This window comes from Muntiacus reevesi, chromosome 17 (assembly GCF_963930625.1).
Source record: "Muntiacus reevesi chromosome 17, mMunRee1.1, whole genome shotgun sequence".
NCBI classification, from domain to species: domain Eukaryota; kingdom Metazoa; phylum Chordata; class Mammalia; order Artiodactyla; family Cervidae; genus Muntiacus; species Muntiacus reevesi.
In genome coordinates this window covers 59597033-59622213 of record NC_089265.1, presented here as the reverse complement: position 1 = coordinate 59622213, position 25181 = coordinate 59597033, and the positions used below count along the sequence as shown (strand labels likewise).

The 25181-nt window shown below is 49.6% G+C and overlaps 1 protein-coding gene across 1 annotated transcript in view; it reads right to left on the bottom strand.

Moving 5' to 3' along the window:
- GALNT12 (polypeptide N-acetylgalactosaminyltransferase 12) overlaps window positions 1–24412 on the bottom strand; it is a 33903-nt gene extending 9491 nt beyond the window's left edge. Inside the window, exons 1-7 of the mRNA XM_065908014.1 lie at window positions 24007–24412; window positions 16052–16221; window positions 9878–10067; window positions 6658–6843; window positions 5352–5469; window positions 3484–3660; window positions 1313–1444 (exon numbers count right to left, since the gene is read on the bottom strand). Of these exons, the coding sequence (XP_065764086.1) occupies window positions 1313–1444; window positions 3484–3660; window positions 5352–5469; window positions 6658–6843; window positions 9878–10067; window positions 16052–16221; window positions 24007–24362 (1329 nt within the window). The 5' untranslated portion in view covers window positions 24363–24412. The remainder of the gene's footprint in view (window positions 1–1312; window positions 1445–3483; window positions 3661–5351; window positions 5470–6657; window positions 6844–9877; window positions 10068–16051; window positions 16222–24006) is intronic.
- Window positions 24413–25181: the final 769 nt, after the last annotated feature.

Genomic DNA, 25181 nt, shown 5'->3' with positions numbered 1-25181 from the left:
TCTATGGGGTCACAGAGTGGACACAATTGACTGACTAACACTTTCACTTTTAAAGAACCTTCACTGGTTTCTTCTGAACCCCACTCTGGCCCTGGCCCTTCTCCACCTTTATCTAGCCTGGTTCTGGGAATAAGACTGAGCCATATAGAAAGAAGGAATCCATAATCCACTGGTTCATAAAACACAGACCTCCATGTTCTTGAGGTCCCTTAACTTTGTGAAGGAACCTGGGAACAGGACAGGTGAATAATCAGGGCATCGTAGGTTTAAAAGAGCTCAAATGTTATGAAGCCAAGTTGGCACTCTTGACCACCAAAGGATCTCAACCTCAGATGAGGTTCCTATGTTCAAAAGATTTGGTCTACTACAGAATCTGGAAAGAAAGAAAAAAAAAAAAGCTAAAGAAGAAAAGGGAGAAATCCCTAAAGATTAAAACTTTATTAGATGAATTAATTAATTGATTAATTAAGCTGAATCTATCCAGTTGGTGATAGCCTTAAAGAATGATTTTAGAGCATAGTGTGTTTGAGTATACCTCCTTAGTGAAATATATTCTATAAATAAATAGAGCTTCAAAGGAATCTTTAACTTTATTCAGGGTCACAATGTCAATGGGAGGGTGAAGCAGAGGAAAGGGAACGCAAAAGAGGCAACATCTTGATAACTGCAGAATCTCAGGGACAGAGTTCATTATACCACTCTCTCTCTCTGCATTTCTGCATGTTTGAACATTTTTATAATGAAAACTAAAAATACCCTGCTTTGCATTTATCAAAACTTGCAGAATGGAACACCAGCTCTTCTGATGAACACCACAGAGTCGAGGAGGCCTCCCTGAGTTGGTGGAGTTCCAAGCAAAAGCCAAAGGTGCTGGACACGTTAGTTGACCTCATCCCACCAACATTTCTTCTAGGTTTTTTGAAATAACAGAAGTGACTCCTCCTCCTTACTATGGCTTTTGAGGATCCCTGAGTTGGGAATTAGTAACTGGTCCAGTTATTGAGATTTGAAGTCATGTGATAAGGAGTTAGTTTAAAAAGACTTGGAAACACCAACTGATCCTCAGTTTCCATGTGTAAAACAGGAGTCTGTACTCACCAACTGTGAGATGCTTCCAGTGCTGACATTCTGGACCTGAGGCCCAGACACTCAAGGGGAGAAAGCAGGACACCGGGTGAGAAGGGGGAGGCATATGAGGGAGGTCAGCTGTCCCCACAAAGGGGCCTTTCTTTTGCAGGGCTGGTCACTCCGGAGGCCCGGTCGCTCCTGGAGGCCAGGAGCACACTGCCCAGCGTAGGCCCAGCTCGCTCACCATCCCAAAGAAGCCAGGCCTGTCCTCGGGCACGTGCAGCTCTGGATACACGGTATTCAGGAACCACTTGAAGTCCTTACACCCAAGCTTTGCACGGAGCTGTCTCCTCTCTGTCACGTCCCCAAAGGGCTCCTGAGAAAAGGACAAATCGGTGAGCCCCTGCAAGGCACAGCATTTCCTATTAAAGACTTTCATTCACCCAGGAAGCCTTTATTGAGCACCAACTGTGTGCGGGGCCTGAACAGGACAGAGAGGACGAGAAATAGCGTGGCAGCACCCCAGGAGGAGATACTGCTGCCCAAACAAAGACGTCCCCAGGCGCTCTCGCTGCAGGGGTGTGGCGGGGTGCCGGGAGGAAGGACACAGAGCCCCTGCTGAGGGGTCAGGAGCTGCATCCAGGGGCTGCACGGGCATCCCCGGCCCCCTGTGGTCAGAGGTCAGCGGCGCGTCAGGCGCACACGTAGGTCAGAGTGTTCTCAGTTTTACCCCCGATACCTGGGCACTCACTTCTAAACACAGGTAAGTATCCCAGAGGTAACTATGAATGAAAACTTTCTCATGTGCCCAATCTATTCAAGTCTAAATACATTCTTCCTATAGTAAGAGCAAAAGGCTACAATGATAAATACTTGTTTTATGGACAAAACCAAGGATTACGAATTTTTGAATAATCAAATGAAGCAAGCATCTATTTAGCAGAGCAAATGCACAACCGTGAGAGCAATGCTGAGGCAGCGATAGGACGGTCCCTGTGTTACGATGTCAAATGATTAAAATCTGACAAGTCAAAATACTCAACAAAATGATAACAATAAGGAAAAAGTCTGAATAAAATTTCGTTTCTGCTTGCTTTCCAGAAGTTCATTTTTCAATGAGAGTCATTGTGTCCTCATCTTCAACCAAATATCCATTTCAACACTCTGCCACTGGGCATTCAGACAAAAGGTGCATGAGTGCCCCTCTTTCTAACATATTATTCTTTGGGAACCCTCAGAAAGAGGGATCGATCTGTGGGTTTTAGACTGGGTGACAGGGAAGAGCAGATATTTCTACCCTGCAGCCTTGGGCGAGACAGAGGAAGCAGTGACCCTGTAGCCCAGAGGCAGAGAAAGGCCACAGCGGAGGTCAAGGTGGGTGTCCACAGGCTCCGCAGAGCAGAGAGCGTGCCGCCGGAGTGGACCCAGTTCTCCCACGTCTGCAACGAGCCCTTGGGCAAGTTCCTCAAATCACTCTCTCTCTGAACTTCAGTTTTCTCATCCACAAAAGGAAAATCTCCAAGTTACCCTGAAGGACCGCTGCAGAGATTCACAAGAAGAGACTCGCATCAAGTGGCCGGGAAAGAGGCCTTGGAGCCAACTTTCCGGTCTTGCCACATGGCCTCTTAGTTTCATGGACACAGGTCAGTGGGAGCCCGTCCCGGCGTGTGCGGAGGGTGGCCTGTGAGTGGCAGTGGGGCTCTCTGTTAAAATGTTATTTTTAACACTCAAATCAATGCTTGCGGCGTCTCCACGCTTTCACGGTCATTCTCAGACATGAGAGTCCCCCAGTGTGCACATTCCCACTGAGGTTATATCTCAGCCCTCGCCCTGAAAGCAAGTGCCCTGTTTACTATTCAGCACCATGGTTTTCAGACTGTTCTGTACTGTGTCGGTGACGCCACTGTTTAAAATGGCCCCCAAGAGTAGTTAGGGCTGTCTAGTGTTCCGAGGGCAAGAAGGCCGTGATGTGTTGGAGGGAGAAAAGGGGTGTGTCAGATGAGATTCACCTGGGTGTGAGCTCAATGCAACCAATCAACAGTACACGTTAAATAGATCATTTAAGCAGAAGCACACATAAAACCAAGTTATGTATAGATCCGTTGATAAAAATGTCTATCTGCAAGAGGCCTGCAGGAACCTAATCCTGTATTTCCCCCATGATCAATGGCTAAGTAGTCAGTCCCAAATTTAGTGACTGCGGTTCGGTGACTGTATGGAGCATAATTATGGTGAGGAGTGAGAATCAACTGTCTGTTGTGTATTATAAGTGAAGGAATACAGTTTTCCTCTTGGGTTGTGAGCACCTGATTTCCTCTCTATTTCTCGAACCAGATCTACCACAGGAGGAGGCCAGAATCAGCTGCTTTTGTTTGGATGCGGCCAGAAGGAGTGTGGGTGTGCAGGGGGACTCACCAGGCGGGCCTGGGGATTGCGATGGTAGTAGAGCTCTTTAAATTCATCCATCCACACTTCAGCTGCGCGGACACTGTTGGCCAGGGCCTTGTTGCGGGAGTAGGGAGCTTGCCTGGGGAAAACGTGTCCAACGTGCGAACACGGGTGTATCTCCAGGGTCCCCCCGCACTGCCAGATCTGCGCACAGAGCGGGGAGGAGGCGGGGTCACGGGGCTGAGCGGGGCTCGAGCTGCTGGCCCGCAACGCCTACAGCAAGGAGGCTCGCACACAGAGGTCATGGCAAACAGTGCCAAAACCTCACCCTCCATGAGGCAGGGGGCCACGTCCCCGGGATATTCAGGACACAGGATGCAGTCAAAGAGCAAGAAAACAGCCCCAAAGACAAACAAGTCATCGGGACCCAGACCCCAAAGTCCATGCACAAAGGCTAGGAGCACCCACAGTGGACTTCACTGGGAACTCACTTACTTATTAGGTAAAGCACAGGCTGATTACCTGGTCTCCCAGCCACAGAAGATAGGAAAGCAGCAAGTAAGAAGAGAGGTTTGGAAGGGGGAAAGGAAGAGCTTCTAGAGGCAGGCAGAGCAGCCTGACACCTAGGGAAGAGGCAGAAAGAGTGTTAAAAGCACACCCCAAAACTCAGCACACAGTCATCTGGAGCCTTTTCATGGACATATGACCAAAGGTAGCTGCTGCTGCTGCTAAGTCGCTTCAGTTGTGTCCGACCCTGTGCGACCCCATAGACGGCAGCCCACCAGGCTCCCCCGTCCCTGGGGTTCTCCAGGCAAGAGGACTGGAGTGGGTTGCCATTTCCTTCTCCAATGCATGAAAGTGAGAAGTGAAAGTGAAGTCGCTCAGTCGTGCCCGACTCTTAGCGACCCCATGGACTGCAGCCCACCAGGCTCCCCCGTCCCTGGGATTTTCCAGGCAAGAGCACTGGAGTGGGTCTGCCATCTGGTGCTTATAATGGGGGGAGGCGTGAGTCCTCAGTGGAGGGCCAAAGTCTTATTTATTAATTCTTTTAAAGCAGCAAACCACATAAGATATTCCTCAATTTGAAAATTTTCCATTTAAAAGCACGAACATCGACATAAGGCTTTGATACTTAAAATGCAAGATTCAGTTACCTAGGAAACCCCCCCGAATGCTGACGCTTTCCCAGGGGGGCATGTGTGTGTCACACACAGCAGGAGCAATGTGCGGGCTTGTTACAAAATGCAGACACCCACTCCCCACCGTAAGTCCATCCAATCTGACTTTCCGGAGACCGTGCATAGGAATCTGCCTTTTTAACAAGTTTCCCTAACAAATCTCATATGTGTCAAAGTTTGAAAGTCACTGTGCCAAATAAATGGACAAGGAAATGGCAACCCACTCCAGTATTCTTGCTGGGAGAATCCCATGGGCAGAGGAGCCTGGTGGGCTAGAGTTCATGGGGTCGCAAAGAGTTGGACACAACTGAAGTGACTTAGCACGCACGTGCCAAATAAAGAGGCGACTTTATCAGGCAGTCAAGCCCATCAAGGCTCCAAGGCATGGGATCTGCAGGCAGGCGCCTGTGCTTAAGTGCCGGATCTGTCACGCACTCTTTGAGTGACCTTGAGTCAGTCACTTCCCCCTCCACCCGCCATCCCTCCCTCAGTAGAGTAAGAGAACTAGATAACTCCCAAGACCTTTAGCAGCCCCAAATCTACGAAATGTATATTTTAAGAGTATTTACAGGATGCCTGTGCCATTGTATTCTTTCGGGATTGCTGGACAGACTGCCAATATAGAGGGAAAGTCCACCAGGCTCTCCTACCAAAGCCACCGTTCCCAGAGAGACAAAAACAGGTTAAGAACAAGTGGGAACAGAAGACCATACTTACCCTAAAGGAGAATTCGAGGTTTTCTCCACCCCAAACTTCCATTCCTATATCATAAGACCCCAGGTATTCAAAGTATTTCTTACTCACAGCAAACAGCCCACCAGCCATCGTTGGAGATCTAGAAGCATGTGAATCATAATTCGAGGTAAGCAGCAGGAAATCATCACAGTTGGTTTCTACTAGAAGCCTTGAGTCCATTCACTCACATAAGCACACCCCAAGTTCACGCTCTCTTAGCCTGGAGCTCAGCTGGGCCAGCAGCTGGACGTCCCCCACAGCCCCTACCCCATGGCCCTGCCCTGGGGAAGCTCGTGGACATCGGACAAGGCAACACGGAACTCTGTGGGTGACTGAGGTCAACCTGGGACCCTGTGGAAATACAGAAGAAGCCACGAGGCAGGCAGGGCTGAGCTTCTCGGAGGAGGCACGGCCTGTGGCACAAAGGGGATTTAGCCCAGAAGAGGAATGAATGGTTCTCCGAGAAGACAGGAGCATGACCAAAGGCCTAAGGGTGAGTGAAACCCTTGAACTTCCAGGAGCACAGACAACAGACAGAGATGAGAGGCGAGAGCCCGAGTTCTGAGAGGATGGCAGGAGCCAGGCTGGGCGGCACTGCTCAGAAAGATTCTTCTTAAGGAAAAGAAACAAGACACAAAAGGATAAATATTGTGCGATTCTACTTATATGAGGTACATAAAAGAGGGAAACCCAGAGATGGGAAGTTAGGGGTTGGAGGAGGGGAGGAAGGTGAGGTATTGTTTCATGGGTACAGAGTTTCTACACAGGACTTCCCAGGTGATGCAGTGGTAGAGAATCCACCTGCCAAGCAGGAGACCCAGGTTCAATCCCTGGATTGGGAAGATTCCCCTAGAGAAGGAAATGGCAATCCACTCCAGTATTCTTTCCTGGGAAATCCCATGGACAGAGGAGCCTGGCAGGCTACAGTCTATGGGTCACAAAGCATCAGACATGACTTAGCGACTAAACAACAACCACCCAGGGTGATGGCAAAGTTATGGAAATATACAGAACTGATGCTTGTACAATACTGTGAATGTGTACGACGCTAGTGAACTGTGCATTTAAAAGCAGTTAAAAGGGTAAATGTTATGTTACACATACTTACCAAAATTATTAAAATATATATAACAATACAAAATCCACATGTATAGAAAAGATTTTTTATCAAAGATAAACAAATACTCTGGAAAATGAAAGGAGAGGCAACAGCTAACCACCCCTCCCGAGGGCCTTCACTGGCAAGCTGGCCAGACGCAGTGAGGCACCCAAAGCAGCAGCGCCCGACCTGATGACATCGATGGGGGACCGCATGCGGAGCCTCTCCTTTTCAGGGACCGTGTGCCACGTGAACACCAGCCTCCAGTCAAAACCGCCGATCTGGGGCTCCCCAGCATTGCCCAGGTACTCGAAAGTGTTCCAGTCAATCACATCAATCACAGGGCACACCACTGCCGACTCCTTCTCACGGATCCTGAAAAGAACCAGAACACCCTGACGTTCTGCCAGGTCCAGGCAGTAGGAGGACCGCCAGGGGACCTGAGGATTGAGGCTCCTCAGCCTTCCGCTAAGAGGGGGCACGCCTGTGTGAGAAAGGCCTGCTTCTCTTGCTGCAGGCGTCTACAGCCAGGTCAGGCCGGGCAGGTGAACACCATGGGGGCGCTGGGTGGAGGTGGGGCGGGTACAAGGACTCTAGCCCTGATGCGTGAAGTCCCATAGCTTTAATACTGATTCTGTCTAGAGATATTCTGGTTAAACTTGAGTCCTTCTATGAGAGCCACAATGTCAAAATCCAAGCTAACTTTTAAAACAGAAAGCAGACTTTCAGTTTCTCAAGACTGTAAGAGATTTCTTCATGTAATCACAATGAAACATCTTGAAGTCAAGAAATAATTATCTTCTTGTGAACAGAGATGCACCCAGACCAAAGGGTCTGCTTTAAACTAGCAAATAAATTTTAACCCTGCCCCTTCTTTGCTGTGTGACATTAGTGTTGCCATCCAACCACTCAGAGCCTGTTGCCTCTGAAACAATAATACACACTTGGCGGGTTAATGTGGGCTCCCTAATAGAATGCTTGTAAGAGGCTGGCAGAGACCCTGGAACTATAGCTATACTTTTTTCTAAATCTTCTTTATGATTAAACATTACAAACAGCGGAAAATGTGATAGTTTCTCGTTGCAGCCATCAGCCTGTGCATAGGCTTCAGGGATTCTCTCCACAATGATTCTTACAAGCCCAGCCATCTTTCAGCAGGTTTCCAGACTGTGTTTCTTTGCATCTGACAGTACACCAGGAAGCGTGAACTGAGACTGGACCATATGTGAACATTAGATTTCTCTGGATTGTATTTTGGGGGCAGTTCTCTAGAATCTGAGACCTATTAACCATAAACTTGTGACTTGCATCCAGCTGGTTGGAACCAGGGGTCGTCTAATTTCTACAAAAAAGGGAAAACCGGGGGTAGCCAGTACTGGAGTAAAGGATTCTAAATCATGGTTAGAGAATGTGCAGGCCCAGCTGCAGCAGCTACTGGCTAGAGCTTCCTGGCATCTTGTGAGCCAGGGACCAGGGATACTAAACATCCCACAGTCCAGTCCTACACAGCAAAGAATGGTTCTGCCCCAGATATCAACAGCAGCTCATAAGATGCCAGGGGCACAGCCTTGTTAATATGACAAGAATACTTTCAAAAGCCCCTAAAGGGAAGGGATTGCGGTGCCTGGCTGAGACCACACCTGAGCCACAGTCTACAGGTCAGCGTCTCAACTCTGAGGCATATCCAACTCCCTGGGGAGCTTTCGAAACATCCAGAAGGCCAGGAACCACCCCAGAAATTCAGATCCAAATAGTCTGCTACAGGACCAGAACTTTTTAAAGTTCCCCAGCTATTTCTAGTGGGTAACTAGGGAAGAATCCCTCTGACTCCAGGTATGGAACAAGGATGTGACTATGGGGAATGCCACCTCACTCTCTCCAAAGGGTGGCCTGGAGTGGAATGGAATCCCAGATGGCATTCACACATCGGCTGAAGGGAACAGTGCGCCGCCCTCCCATGATGTTAGACAGGACTAGAGGGGGCCCTCTATAGGCACAGTGCAGGCAGGAGGCAGGGTGAGACCACCAGGCCAGATTCCAGAGGGAGCACCCAGCTGTCACTATGTTTTAAGTGATCTCAGACTCTTGCACTAGCCCAAGGAACCGTGAGTCCTTGCCGCTGCTGAAGCCCATTAGAGCTGAGCGGGGAGAATGAGGCATCGAAGGACCAGGACGGGAGACGTGTCAGGGCAGAGCCTGCTCTCACGCAGGAAGGGAGGCGGGGGGGTCCCCAGCTCTTCCAGACAGACCTTGGCAACCAAGCATTGGGGGCCAGGGGAAAGTAGTTTTCCAAATGCACAAACTCAGATCTTCCAGCCCTCTACCCACTCCACACAGTGGGGACCAAGCAGAGAACCTGCTCCTCCCTAGACTTCCTCTCGCACCTGGAGGAGCTCAGGGCTTGACAGCCCAGCTCCTGATGCAGAATCAGTAGGATAGGGAGGGAAACAGAGAAGAGAAGAGAACAAAAGTCAGCCGAGGGTGAGCCCTAAGAGGCTGTGGGACAGCAGGAGAAACAGCGTTGAAGACGGGGCTCTATTTATGCTTTCATGACTCCATAAAAATTGATATTAAAAAAATAGATATTAAAAATAATATTTTATGACTATGGTGGTGGTGGTTTAGTCGCTAAGTCGTGTCCGACTCTTGCGACCCCATGGACTACAGCCCGCCAGGCTCCTCTGTCCGTGGGATTCTCCAGGCAAGAATACTGGAGTAGGTTGTCATTTCCTTCTCCAGGGGATCTTCCCGACTCAGGAATTGAACCCACGTCTCCTGCATTGCTGGTAGATTCTTTACCAACTTAGTTATAAGGGAAGCCCATCTTTTATGATTATATTACAGGTATAAAGATAACCCAGGCTATATTCATTATTGTGATATTCATTTTCCATTCTGATTTTAAAAGAAATTATCATAATTTGGGGGGGGTCCCTTAAAGTTTTACAGGTGGGCCCTTGGCATTGTTGGTATAATGGATAAGAGAGCTGGCTTGAAGGAAATACATCAAAATATATTCTCTAGGAGTACAATTCTATGCGATTGACAATAGTTTTTTCTTGGTTAATCATACAAAGTTTTCTACAATAAATGCGTAAAATAAGCGGTAATAAAATGAAACACTCATCTGGGGCCTCCTGTCTACGGGCATGTTCTAAGTGCTGGCTATATACTAACTAACTTAACAGCCTCCAGAGCCCCAGGACATCCCCTCCACGCCAGGGGACAGAGGCTGTGGCCAAGGAGCATCTGAGCCCAGCTCCCTCCCGCCCACGGGTTTGTCGGGGCCCCGCCCCCTGCCCCGCCCCCACAGACGCACCTGCCCCGCCCCCTGCCCGCCCCGCCCCCTGCCCCGCCCCGCCCCCACAGACGCGCCTGCCCCGCCCCCTGCCCCGCCCCACAGACGCACCTCTGCAGCAGCGGCTCCAGCCAGCCCTCGTGGCACTCGCAGTGGCAGTCCAGGAAGGTCAGCACGTCGCCCTGGGCCACGGAGGCCCCGAGCAGCCGAGCTCGCACGAGGCCCTCCCTCTTGCTGGCGCGGACGAGGCGGACCTTGGGCAGCCCCGCCAGCTCCGTGGCCAGGCGCTCCTTCAGATGCTCTGCAGAGGCAAGCAGGACAACGAAGGTCACCGGCCCACACCCCCAGCCGCGTCCTCCCCGGGCCTCCCTGTCCCACAAAGAAGCCTAAATAGACACGAGCCTCCTCTGTTCTGCACCAGGGATATCCTCACTGCGCCGGGAATCAAGCCTGGAAGCCCCCGGAAGGGGGGGAGGCAGCGGTGGAGGATTCTAGAACCCCTGAAGGGCTCCCCCTCAACACACAGGTAGGTGGATCTCTACTCCTGCAAGGGGTGAATGTGGCATGTGGATCTATCTCAATAAAGCTATCCCCCCCCACCAAAAGTACCTTGACTTGTGAACATTTAAATAAAAGCACAAGAACCACCCATCCACAATTTTTCCAGAAAATTCTTATATAAATGTTAATTTATGTTGATATGTAATACATCATAAAATTTTAATTTACATGGAACTATGTTAACACGGGTTTTATTTATAATTACACAAATGGAAATTTTCTCAGAAGCATGATTCAGTTGACACAGTAATTATAGTAATGGCAGCCAACCCTAGAAGGCTTGGTGCGCTGATCACTACTGTCCAAGTGATTCACGTAACTCGCCCTATGAAGTGAGTGCTACTGAATGTGTGTGCTCAGCCAATCAGTCGTGTCCCGCACTTTGCGACCCTAAGGACTGTAGCCTGCCAGGCTCCTCGGTCCATGGGATCTTCCAGGCAAGAATGCTGGAGTGGGTTGCCGTTTTCTCCTCCAGGGGATCTTCCTGACCCAGGGATCAAACCGGAGACTCCTGTGTCTCCTGCACTGCAGGCGGATTCTCCACCACTGAGCCACTGGGAGGCCCCTACTACTACAATACTGCTACTGTACCCATTTTATGGGTGAGAACATTGAGGCCAGAGAGGCTAGCTGATGAACTGAGGTCCCAGACAAGAGAGCGGAGAGGCTGTGATTTGAACCCAAGGACTCAGGCTTGTGTCCACAGCCTTAACACTGCCTCCAGAGCTTTCTCCTACAGTTTCTCATCCTTATTAAACAAATCCAAAACTTGTCAGGAGGACATGCTTACCCCATTTTGCAGAAGAGGAAACGAGTCCTTATGAGCTGAAAGGACGGACACAGCTAGAACTGGCCCCTGGAGTCCTGACTCCACACACAGGCCCTGGAACTAGAGGCCCCAGTTCACACCCCTCAGTGGGTCAGGCGGGAACCACTCAGGAAAATAAAAAGGACAGCATCTCCCCACATTTATTAATACATGGGCTTTGTCTCAAAGCCATCCTCAGCCATCAGTGATGGGGAGAACTTTGTAAAATGCCCAAAGTTGCTTTGTTGGTAGTGAAATGTTTCTCTAAATATTCTTGATACTCAACAAAAAACAAAAACAAACATTCATTGACTGATTTTTTTTCCAACCCTAAATATAACTGCGTACAAGTGGATAGCAGGAATAAGGGAGGTGACTCCCCGAGCAAAGCTAATTAGTAGCAGGGCCCAGAGAACACACAGGAGAATGCTGCTGCAGCTCTGCAGTCCTAATTATGGGTTTGGTCGGCATCAATCTACTGTCTGTCTGCGCTGTCTTACCCCGTCCTGGAAAGTGCTGACACCCTCATCGGCTCAGGCTGACACTGCAGGAAGGGTGTGCGGACAGCGCAGGGCAGGGCTTCTTGCTCCCGTAAAGGCTGAGGGCAGAATCCTGCTGGTTCATGCATCACCACCACGGCGACAGAGAGCCCTGGCCCCACAGAACCTTATTTACAGGACTGAATTGCGCTGAAGGGGTCACACCGTACTCCTGCCTGCTGAGCAGTGGATTCGTCCCATAAAAAGAAAATCACCTGATGTCTACTTCTGAATGAATGCATTTCCGAACGTTTCGGGCACTTTACAGTTTTTTAAAATATGTCCTAAAAACTGAAGTTATCATTGAACAAGTGCCAGCAATGGGCCAGGTCCTAACAAGCTACCACCTCATTTAATCCTCACAATGACCCTGCAAGGTAAGAACTACTATTATACCATTTTACAGGACTGGAAGCCAAGGTTGAAACTGGTTAAGCTCTGTGCTCAAGGCTATATGGCTGCAGAGTGTTGGAGCTGGGATTCTAGGCTATGCGGTGTGACTCAGAACCAGAGTGCACACAGGCATATTTTTTTTTTTTTTTTTTTTTTTATTTATTGGTTCTACCAGTTTCTTGCTACCAACCCGTCTCCCTCCACCCTCGTGCACACACGATCAGTCATGGAATCCCGTGGACTTCAGCCCGCCAGACTCCTCTGTCCATGGATTTTTCCAGGCAAGAATACTGGAGTGGGTTGCCATTTCCTTCTCCACACACAGGCATATTTAAAACAACGCTGGGAGGAGAGAAGATGGAGACACACGCCTAGTATATGCTGGCTGCTACCTGAGGTTCTGTGCCACACGTGAGCTCACTCATTCCTCACTGCAAATCTCTGACTTAAACGTGCAGTGCTAAGTCACTTCAGTCGTGTCCAACTCTGCGACTCTGTGGACTGCAGCCCACCAGGCTCCTCTGTCCATGGGACTCTCCAGGCAAGAATGCTGGAGTGGGTTGCCCTGCCCTCCTCCAGGGCATCTTCCGGCCTCAGGAATCGAACCTAAGTCTCTTCTGTCTCCTGTCCTGGCGGGCGGGTTTTTGACCACTAGCGCCATCCGGGAAGCCCTGATTTAAGTGTCATTCACAGAGGAGAAACCAAGAATCAGAAGACAAGTGACTTGCCTGGGGTGCCGCGACAGGTTATGGTAGAGTGTCGCGGGAAAGCTCAGCTCCAGCCTTGCAGACCCCGTCCCTCAGCGCCTTAGACTGCCGCAGGCCCCAGCCTCCAGCCTCGCTTGTGTGCTGCCAGGGGGATGCCAGCTGTCCCCGGACTCCCGCTCCCCATGCCTCTCAGCTGAGCACACGGCCACCCACCACAGAGACGTGCCCAGTCTCCCTCATAAGTGGGTGTTGCCAAGTGACCCTGTTCTACTCAAGGGGATGTCAGGGTGACTCCGAGCCGACTCCCAGGAGTAAAGAGGAGGGGAAGAGCCAGCCCGGGTCATGCCGTCCCCGGGAAAGGGCAAACTCAGGCCAGGAGGAGCCGGGCCCTGACGCCAGGGAGCTGCCACACCGGCCCGAGCCTGTTATCCCAGATTGGCAATAGGAGAGAGAAATCAGCTTTGATCTCCTGTAAATCCCTGTTATTTTGTGTTTCTGTGAGAACGGCACGCCTACCAGTCAGGACAGATACGCGGGCTCTGAGGTCAGACAGACCAGCCTCAGGGTCTGAAGTGGCGGATGGGCAGCGGCTCTGCCTGAAGCGGGGCCCAGAGGCCGGGGACTGGGTGGGAAGCAGGCCCAGCACCACACCCAGCGCTCTCCCTGCGGGAAGGCCCCGACACTTCCCCTCACTCAAGCTTATCTGACTACTGCTTCACTGACACCACTAACCGCAGCCAGGCAAGGCCACAGCGGCCCCTACACCGGTCCGCCTTCCATCCCCACCCCCCAAGCCCCAGCGTCGTCAGCCTGTCTCAGCAGGGCAGCACGGAGTCCCCAAGGCCCCACCTGATCTGGCCCCATCCACCCCGCAATCCCACCCCCAGGTCACCCCCCACTGGCTGGTGGTCGGATGCTGAGAATGGCTGCTTGTTTTAGCTTCTGCACCTGCTGCCGCCAGCCCGCCCCCCTGCTCAGACCTTCACCGGGCTGCCTCCTTCTTCATACTGTTGTTTCCAGTACCCCATGAACTGCAGCACACCAGGCTTTCCGGTCCTTCCCCGTCCCGGAGTTTGCAGCTTTTGGCTTTAAAGAGGCCTCAGTGATCTCCATCACCTAGAGGAGTCCTGGTCCCCAAGCTCTAGGCGTTCTCCATTCCCATTATTCTTTCAGGGCACTTTCTACTCATGCTGTAGTAGGGTATCATGTTCTACTATGGCAGCTATATATTGTATTATGTGATGTATGTGTGAGATAGATATATATATATATATAGAGAGAGAAAGAGTTGTATTATGTGATGTATGTGTGAGATATATATATATATATAGAGAGAGAGAGAAAGAGTTGTAATCTGTGATGTATGTGTGAGATATATATATATATATATAGAGAGAGAGAGAGAGAAAGAGTTGTATTATGTGATGTATGTGTGAGATAGATAGATATATATATAGAGAGAAAGAGTTGTATTATGTGATGTATGTGTGAGATAGATAGATATATATATAGAGAGAAAGAGTTGTATTATGTGATGTATGTGTGAGATAGATATATATATATAGAGAGAGAGAGAGAGAAAGAGTTGTATTATGTGATGTATGTGTGAGATAGATATATATATAGAGAGAGAGAGAGAGAGAAAGAGTTGTATTATGTGATGTATGTGTGAGATAGATAGATATATATATAGAGAGAAAGAGTTGTATTATGTGATGTATGTGTGAGATAGATAGATATATATATAGAGAGAAAGAGTTGTATTATGTGATGTATGTGTGAGATAGATATATATATATAGAGAGAGAGAGAGAGAAAGAGTTGTATTATGTGATGTATGTGTGAGATAGATAGATATATATATAGAGAGAAAGAGTTGTATTATGTGATGTATGTGTGAGATAGATATATATATATAGAGAGAGAGAGAGAGAAAGAGTTGTATTATGTGATGTATGTGTGAGATAGATAGATATATATAGAGAGAGAAAGAGTTGTATTATGTGATGTATGTGTGAGATAGATATATATATAGAGAGAGAGAGAGAGAAAGAGTTGTATTATGTGATGTATGTGTGAGATAGATACATATATATAGAGAGAGAGAGAAAGAGAGAAAGAGTTGTATTATGTGATGTATGTGTGAGATAGATAGACAGATATATATAGAGAGAGAGCGTGTTGTATTATGTGATGCGTGTGTTATGTTCTTCATGTGTTTATTGACCATCTCAACCCACAGCTCTGGAATGTGAGTTTTTTGAGGGCAGGGACTTATCTTGTTTCCCATGGAATCCCCAGCACCCAGCACACACTCAAAAAAAGCTTCCTGAATAATAAAGGGCCAGCCCCAGACTGCATGTGAATCGCTGGATCCCCGGTCACTGGTCAGGCCTGTGGGAACACCGACCATCCTCTCAATGGAATGTCCTGCCCTGGCTTCAGTTCTTCTTCTGTCTGGACTGCCCCTTTTCTATTTCATCTCCAAGTCAGTATCTTCAAGGCCAAAGCCCTGTGGTTTTTCCACCACCTCCCCGGAGACCCAGCCGGAAGCCCGAGGGTCCTCGCAGCTTAGCCAGTCTCCAGGCCTGAGATGCCGCCTCCTGAGCGTCCCTCCTCCCGCCTGCCTGCCCTCCCCACCCCTCCAACGTGCGTCACCTCCACAGCCCCCTGGTCTCCCTGCAGAGCTTCCCAGTACCCCATTCCCCAGATTCCAGTCCAGAGGGATTCCCCAAAGAGCAGACGGGTCTCTTGCTTGAAATGCTGCCTTGGTTTCTCCCTCAGGACAAAGCCCCAGCTCCTCAGCCTTGAGTCTAAGTCCTGCGCCCTCCTCCCGCTCCTCCCTTTCTCCTCCGGAGACAGCTGGCTCCCCATCCTTCCTGAGTCACTTACAGATCGTGCACAGTCCACACAGCACGGCAACTCTAAGGCCTTCCATATCGTGGGCCCTCCACTGGAGACGCCCTCCCTCCTCATTTGCAGTCCACAAACTACCCAGCCTCCAAGACTGTGGGCAACCACCCGCTCCTGAGCACCCCGGCGGGTGAGTACCTCCCCTCTGCCTCCTATAGCGCTGAGCGGCAGAGCGCTCTGCCATGGCGTTGGCATCCCCCTAGCCAGCTCCAAGCTCCCCGAGGGCAGGGGCCAGGCGCAGGGAGGTGCAGGAAGCCCATCCCTCCCGCCGGTTCTACGCACCCGCCTCGCACCCGCCTCACACCCGCCTCGCAGGCAGTCACCAAAGGGCAGGCTCCTCCAAGAGCCCAAGTCAGGGGCTCACCTCGATCACTGTAGTCATCTACAAGGATGACTTCTTCCAGCAGGGTGTCTGGGGAGGTCTCGAGGACACTGTACACTGTCCGAAGGAGAGTTGACCAGGCTTCATTGTAAAACGCTATGACGACAGATGTCGTGGGCAATTGATCATAATTGTATTTCTTCTCTTTGCACCTGCAAATACAACACAGCTTCAGGAATTAAGACCCCACTGGTGACTTGTATACCAGGCCCAGGCTGGTGCCGGGGATGGAGTGAATGGAACACAGGTCATGGTCTCAGGGCCTCCCTCTGGGGAATGGCAAGTAACCTGCTGGGATCTTCCAGAGTCCCCCATGATCCAGCAGAATCCCAGCAGATTCTTTAAAAGGTTCTAAAATGATACCGACTGAGCTTGACCTGCAGGATGCTGGTTCTAAACTTTAAAGCGATTTTCAGATTTCTGCAACAGTCAAACTCAGCAGACTCAGAAAGGAGGGGGTACTATCACTTCTCCCCGCCTGACACCTCTCCCATCTCTCCATGCCTTTCCAACCCCACTGCTGGGCCTTCGCCCAGACTGCATCCTTTATTTCTTTTTTTTAAAGACTTTTTTGATGTGGACCATTTTTAAAGTCTTTGTTGAATATGTTCACCCTTTCTTTAAATTGAATAAATTTCATTTTGAAAACCTCACTGTCATTATTTCCACCATTTCTTTTCGGATATGTGCACATGTGGAACTAAATGTTAGCTTTTCTTTGTTTGTTTGTTTGTTTGAGCTTTTCTTTGTTTTAAAAATTAAAAAAAATCTTTAACTTTAGGTTTCAGAAAAATACATTTTTTTCATGTAGTACAAGCAATTAGTTCTTTCTGATGCTTCTAGTGGGCTATGGCAGCTTTTCTATGCAACCTGTCTAGTACTCAAGAGGTATGCTAAATCCAGACATAATTAAGCACTGCTGCTGCTGCTAAGTCGCGTCAGTCATGTCCGACTCTGTTCGACCCCACAGACGGCAGCCTGCCAGGCTCCTCCATCCCTGGGTTTCTCCAGGCAAGAATGCTGCAGTGGGCTGCCATTTCCTTCTCCAATGCGTGAAAGTGAAACGTGAAAGTAAAGCTGCTCAGTCGTGTCCGACTCTTAGTGACCCCATGGACTGCCGTCTACCAGGCTCCTGCGTCCATGGGAGTTTCCAGGCGAGAGTACTGGAGTGGGATGCCATTGCCTTCTCTGAATTAAGCACTCCGTTCAGTTCAGTTCAGTCGCTCAGTCGTGTCCAACTCTTTGCGACCCCATGAATCGCAGCATGCCAGGCCTCCCTGTCCATCACCAGCTCCCGGAGTTTACTCAAACTCATGTCCATCGAGTCGGTGATGCCATCCAGCCATCTCATCCTCTGTCGTCCCCTTCTCCTCCTGCCCCCAATCCCTCCCAGCATCAGGGTCTTTTCCAATGAGTCAACTCTTTGCGTGAGGTGGCCAAAGTACTGGAGTTTCAGCTTCAGCATCAGTCCTTCCAGTGAACACCCAGGACTGATCTCCCCTAGGATGAGATTAACCACTAGCTGTGTATTAAATCATCTAATGGCCTCCACAGTCTCAGGAGGTAGGTACAATTAGCAGAGAAACACAAATATCACTTATATGTGGAATCTAAAATATGATACAAATGAACTTATTTACAAAACAGAAGCAGATTCACGGACAGAGAAAACCAACTTACGGCTACCCAAGGGGAATGCAGGAGACGGAGGAAGGAATCAGGAGCTTGGGATTGGCAGATACACACGACTGTAAGTAAAGCAGGTAAATGACAAGGTCCTACTATATAGCACAGGGAACTGTATTCAACTTTCTGTAATAAACCAAAATGGAAAAGAATACACACACACATATACATATATAACTCCACCTCCACCGGCCCGCGGGGCCCCCAGGTCACGGCAGTCATGTATGGATGTGAGAGCTGGACCATAAAGAAGGCTGAGCGCCAAAGAATTGATGCTTTCGAATTGTGGTGCTGAAGGAAGGCTCTTGAGAGTCCCTTGGACAGCAAGGAGATCAAACCAGTCAATCCTCAAGGAAATCAACCCTGAATATTCATTGGAAGGACTGATGCTGTAGCTCCAATTCTTTGACCACTTGATGCAAAGAGCCAACTCATTGAGAAAGACTCTGATGCTGGGAAAGATTGAAGGCAAAAGGAGAAGGGGGCGGCAGAGGATGAGATGGTTAGATAGCATCAGGGACTCAATGAACATGAATTTAAGCAAACTCTGGGAGATGGTGGAGGACAGAGGAGCCTAGCATGCTACAGTCCATGGGGGGGCAGAGTTGGACATGACTTAGTGACAGAACAACAAGGATAACAGAAACTGCACCCTCAGCTGTCCTTATTGTATCTCCTTATTCTCCCCTGGACTTCCCTGGGGCTCAGGTGGTAAAACGTCTGCCTACAATGCGGGAGACCCGGGTTCGATCCCTGGGTCAGGAAGATCCCCTGGAGAAGGAAATGGCAACCCACTCCAGTACTCTTGCCTGGAAAATTCCATGGACGGAGGAGCGTGGTAGGCTACAGTCCAGGGGGTTGCAGAGAGTCAGACATAACTGAGTGATTTTCACTTTCATTCTTTCACTTTCTTAGGACTTCCACTCATGGCAGTATGAAAGATTAGGCTTTCCCGGTGGCTCAGATGGTGGCTCTGCCCAGATTAGATCCCTGGGCCAAGAAAATCCCCTGGAGAAGGAAATGGCTACAGTATTCCTGCCTGGAGGATTCCATGGACAGAGGAGCCTGGTGGGATACAGTCCATGGGGTCGAAAAACAGGCATGACTAAGCGACTAACACTTTCACACTCTCACATGTAGTAAAGGACACTCAAAAAATTCTTGATAAAATACTTTAAAAAAACTTTTAAATGTATGGATCAAAAAAAAAATGTATGAATCAGCTTAGAAAAAACAAAAGAAGTCCTCAGAGTCCAGGAACAACAAGAAAATATATATACCTGGATATTAGAAGTAGCAGACACAGAGCATGAATAAGTGCTTATTACGATTAAATAAGAGAACCTCAAATGAAGGACAAAGAAACAAAAATAACAGGAAAATTTAACTCAGTGTAAACATCTCACAGTGATGAAGCAAGCCAGGGGACAGTGGGATACTATCTTCAAATGCAAAACTATTAACCTGGAATTAAATACCCAACCTAACTATTTTTCAAGAACAAGAACAAAAAAAAGAAAACATTTTCATATAAGTCAAACTGAGTGTTTACAACAATAACTTTGTCTACAGCAAGAAATACATGATATATTTCAGGAAGAAGAAAAGAATTCCAGAAAGATCTCCAAGCTACAAAGACCACCATTCAGGAAAGAATGATGAGAAGAAAAAATAAACTTGTGGATAAATGTAAACAAATATTGCATTTCAAAAAATGTTTAAAGTGTTGATCTAAAAAGCAAGACAGAATTAAAATACTGGAATAAAATGACATACAAACTGGGAAAGAAAGTGATCAATGTTAAAGCATTCCAAGATCCACTGATTAATTTAGACCTTTTTGAGTTGAATATGTAAATATATACTTTCAAATTTACCACTAAAGATTGGAACTAGATAACTGCCAAATCAGTAGAGTGAGAAAAATGGAACCAGAAGGGTGGGGGGGGGGGCACCTCTATCAATTAAAAAAAGCAGTATTAAAAAAAAGAAAAAGAAACAGAAAAAGCATAATAAACAGAAAGCATAAATAAGATGGCATAATCAAACACTAAAGTTTCAGTAAGCACAGTAAATATAAATGGACATAAATATTTAGTTAAAGATTGTCAGTCTGGATTTTTCTTTTCAGTGACAACACAAAATGCAGCAACATGTTGATTAGAGACATGCCTAAAATCCAAGGTCACAGAAGTGAAAGGATAGAAGGCGGCATCATGAAAATTTTAACTAAAAAGAACCTGTTCTATAGGCTTAAAGTACTTATTCAAAGAATGGATGCCATACTGACAACCACACGATGGGTCTAACAAGAACCAGTAAAACAGCCTCAGTTTACAACTTTATTGGGGAAGCAGAGAAACAACAGTCTAATAAACTCCATCCCATGTGTGATGTGTTTTTCCAAAGGTAATATTAAGAGAACAGACAAGCAGGCTACCTCTCTGCAAAAAGAGAAATCCCAACCAACTCCCTGCAAGACACAAACATTACTTTTTGCTGAATTATCTGCTTGGAGCTATGCTGAAACTCTTCGCCATCCTAGCACCCAAGTCCTGGGCCTTAAACTCAGACACACACCTGCAACTATAGCACTAATGAGGCTAAAACCAGAGCAAAGCACTCAAGAAATGCAAAAACCTGTGTGTATTATTTACACGCTTTTCTAACCAGTGGTTCACAACTCGTCAGCGATGGCAGAGAACAGCTGACATGCACATGCGTGGCATCCCAAGGGCGCCGTCACCCCGACTTTCTATCCTGCTGAAGTAACAGGTCAGGATGCAAATGAGAATGAAGAAGACAATTACCTCAAGAACTGATCCATGAAAGCTAACTTTCCCCAAGTGCTGGTACATTATTGGCCACCATCTACTTTGTAAATTGGATGTGATTTCACCACTAGTTTCAACTGCATTTAACTTGTTATCAAGCCCCACTTTATCTAATCCTGGCATTCTCCCACACCCTCAAAAACACCCATCCTTCCTCTTCGGAGTGAGAAATTCACAGGCTCTAAGCTTTCAACCCTAGTTGCACATCAGCCCCAGCCTCGGCCCGACCCAAAACTCTTCCTAATTGTTCTGCGGAAGGTCCCTTACAAAACTGTTCAAAGTTCCCCAAGGCCACAAACCTACCTACCTGACTCCCCACTTTGGCCTGCCGCCATCTCAGAGTGAAAACCCCCTCTCTTTGCTAGGCTCAAATAAGACAGTATTTGTGAAAGAGTTTTTCAAACCCTACACTTTCTAAAGCACGCAAGGATCTGCTGTCATCCTCCTCCTGGACTCAGTGCCGTAACTAAAAGATAAATAAATAAAAGCTGTGAGCTAATCCGCTGGCGTGCGAATAATGAGCCTTGCAGAAGGGCGGGGGTCCACGTCACATCTCGAGGAATTAGAGTCAAAACTTCAAAGTGTCTCTAGCAGCTATTAAGGCTTGAGACACCAGAAGAACCAAGCCAAGCAGTCCCATGGCAGCTCCTAACTCCTTGCCTATGGTAACAGGCTTATCCCCTGTTGGTTAAAAATCTGTGTGGGCCTTGTATATACTCGTGTCTGAATATGTTCTCACTCACACACCCATGTGTATCTTTTTCAAAATCTATTTTGTATACCTGAAAGTCTAGAAGGATACACAGCAAAATGTTAACAGTGGTTCTCCCCAGGGTGGTACGTTTAATGGATGATTTTTTCATTTTTGCTTCCCTGTATATGAAAAATTTTCTAGAGTGAGCATGTATTGTTTTGGTAATTAAAATTAATAGATAAGTAATTGCTTCCATCTTGAAAGGGGGGAGGGAATAAAAGATCTCGGTTCTAGATTGACTCTGCTCCAGATCCGTGTGTTACTTTGGAGGCACAGATTATCCTCTCTAGCAAGACCGGATGCTCCCTCAGGGCCATTCCTGCTGTGACATTCAAGGATCCTAACCACACCTCTGCTTGTTACTGATTATAGTTCCAACCCCCTCCCTACCAAGATCCTGACTGAACTCCTAAGCTGCTACTCCAGTTTCTCAGGCTAAAACCTCAAGACCTTCTCAGGTCCTCCATGCCTGTAGGGAATAAACAAGTGAGTCTTCATGAACGGCCCTGCCATGACTGGCTACACCTCAGTTATATCAGGCCTGGCCGGGCTGAGGCTAACACGGGTGGAGCTCACCTCTCTCTCCAGCTCGGCAGGAATGACCCAACAGGCCTTGCTGCAGGAACGAAAAGGCAAGAGGCCTTCACATTCCTTATCACGCTGGGTTTGGATTAACTTCCCAGGGTCAAAGCAACAGCAGGCTCTATAAGCAAATCCTGACAGGACACAGGACGGCTGTGTCGCCATGGAGACGGGATACCATAAACCTCACAATGTTTCAAAGAGATTTCACAACCTCGAATGATAAAGGAAGCCGGAACCCGGAAAAGAAAAACTTTATGACCGATCCCTGGATGACTCTTAAAAGCAGCCTCCTGAGGGTACTGTTGGCAACTGGGAAGTAGTAAAAATAAGAACTGAGTACACAGTATGCCCCCAGGTATCAGGTGTTTCATCAACTCCTAGGTTGTGCTATTTCTACTCATCCCTTATTTTGTAGATTGGGAAGCAGAGGCTCTGAGAGGCCAGATAACTTGCCCAACATTGCAAAGCTGATGAGCAAAAGAGCCAGGGTTTTATCTCCTAGGAACTGGGTCTGAGCCCTGGGTCTGACCTGCAAGCTTCCCCTAGACTTTGCCTCAGTGAGCGCCCTTGGAGTTTCAAGGAGATAACCGTGTTTAGCCATTTGGTTGAAGGGGAGGAACTACTACCAACCCTAACAAAGCTCTGCTCAAAAAGATAAACACTGAAAATGCCTAAGGTAAAAGCACAGGCTAGACACGAGCAGATCCTGAAAAGCAGCAGAGACAGCGAGGTGCCAATCCATCCGCACTTTGCCGACGGCCGCAGAGCTGGTCTCTCCCCAGACATCCATGCTCTCTCTGGCCAAGAATCCACAGGGCAGCTTCCTAAAATCCCGAAATCAGCACAGTGCCCAAGGGGCCAGGAGGGCCATGTCCCCCAAGGCCAGTTCGTCACTTTCCAGCTCTGGGCCCGGAGTGAGTCAGCTGACCTGAGCCTGTTTTCACACCTGTCAGCAGGAAGGACAAGCAGCAGGGGAGGGTGGTGTCGGTGCACAGGAAGCCGTCCCACTGGCTTCTCCCAGAATCTCCTCTCTGCGCCCTCTTTTCCGTCCCACTGGCTTCTCCCAGAATCTCCTCTCTGCGCCCTCTTTCCTGCCAAGTCTTTAAGGAGGGGACTGCAGCAGGGACCTGGAAGACCCCTGCCAAGAGAGGAAAGGCGACAGGCCAGGCTCTACCCGCCAGCCTGTTCCCTTCCTAACTAAGCGGTGGGCACAACCCCTCCAGCCAACAGCTCCACCAGGAATGAGGCCTCTGACCACACAGGTCGCAGGGCTGTGTCACCCACAGGAGCAAGCTAGGCTGAACCGCTGCCAGAAGGAGCCCTTCCCACCAGCTGCTCCTCCCCGTCTTCCTCATAGTAAAGCTGAGGAATCCAGCTCCCAGAGAGGGGGAAGGAGGCTTGCTGGTTCTGACCTGCCCTTCTAGGCACCTTTCACCTCACTGCGGGAGGCTCCCTTCACTCCCGGTTCATTGATGGGCCTGGTGCACACGGGCACACACAGATAAGTGAATGAAGCCTGTCTGAAACCCATGGGTCCTTAGCGTAGCCAGCGCAGAAGCTTTCAGGAGGAATTAGACTAGGGGTTGGGGGTCCCTTACAGCCCAAGAAGGGCGCCCCAACAGTCTCATATTAAAGCTGTCTGCAGATTTGTAGGTTTCCGAGATTTTTTTTTTTTAATTGTCACTTTTTAAAACTTTCCTGGTAGCTCAGTCGGTAAAGAATCTGTCTGCAGTGCGTAAGACCCGGGTTCGATCCCTGGGTCGGGAAGATCCCCTGGAAAAGGAAATGGCAAGCCACTCCAGTATCCTTGCCTGGAAAATCCCATAGACAGCGGAGCCTGGTGGGCTGCGGTCCGTGGGGTCGAACAGAGTCGGGCACGACTGAGCGACTAACACTTTAGACCTTTCTTCACTCCCACCCGCCATGAACACGTTCACTGCCCACGTGCGAGTGACTCAACAAGACGCGAGCCCCTCGGGTCTCTGGAGGGCCGGGTCGCACCCCGCCACTTCCCCGCCGCGGAACCCGAGACGCGGCGCGTCCGCGGGCGCGGCGCCTCCCGCCGCCTGCGGACTCACAGAGGGTTCCAGCGCTCGGGCAGGCGGCGGTGCAGCGGGATGCGGTCGCTGAGGTAGACGTTGATCTGGTGTAGCCGCACGCTCTCCTCCTGCAGCCGCAGCTCCTCGCCCTGCAGCTGCAGCCGCACTGCCTCGCCGTGCGCGCCCAGGGCGTCCTCGGGCACCGGCGGCCGCGGCAGGACCGGGTCGCGCCGCCCGGAGCGCTGGGGTCTGGGCTCGGCCGCCCCGGCCCCGCGCCGCGCCCGCAGCACCGAGCCCAGCCCGGCCAGTGCCAGCAACGCCAGCAGTGCCAGCAGCGCCTCCCGGCCGCGCCGCAGCCCGCGGGGGCAGCGTCTCCGCGCCGCACGCCCCAACATGCGCCCGCCAGCTGCGGCCAGCGCCCGGCGCGCCCCAGGCGGCGGCGCAGCCCGGGACCCGGATCCCGGAACCGCCGCGCCGCCCCGCCCACCAGCGGCCCGCCCCCTTCCCGCCCGCCCCGCCCACCTGCGCCCCGCCCCCTTCCCGCCCGCCCCGCCCACCCGCGCCCCGCCCCCTTCGCGCCCCGCCCGCCTGCAGAGCCGACCAGCATCTGCAGGGTCCCCACGCCGGCTAGCTGAGACGCGGACTTTTCTCGCCCAACTGTGGGCTTTATTAAAAAGGTATAGGCTCAGTTCAGCTCCTGGCGCGGCCTAAGGACTCCGTAAGTGTTGGCCGAATGCGCTGTGCAGGGCGCTACGGATATCACTGCCATTATCTCCTCTGACCCTTGTGCTGTTGCGCGCTTAGCCGCCCATCGTGTCCGACTCTTTGCGACCCCATGGACTGCAGCCCACCAGGCCCCTCCATCCATGGGGATTCTCCACGTAAGAATACTGGAATGGGTTGTCACGCCCTCCTCCAGGGGATCTTCCCAACCCAGAGATCGAATGCAGTTCCAGTAAGAGAGGATTGGACTACTGCATTTTACAGTTGAGGAGACCCAGGCACAGTGAGGCTAACTGACTGCAGGCTATTTCATTGAGGCCTGTAGGTATACCGACCTAGGACATATTGCTTTGATATCTTGCATAACAAACCCTCCACTGGCTCCCTGTTGGTCAATACCTAGTCTGTTTCTTATTCCTCACTTTATAGATGCCTCCAAGAAATTGATCAAAGGAGTGAACTATTCCTTGAGAAAAACATGCATAGGCACC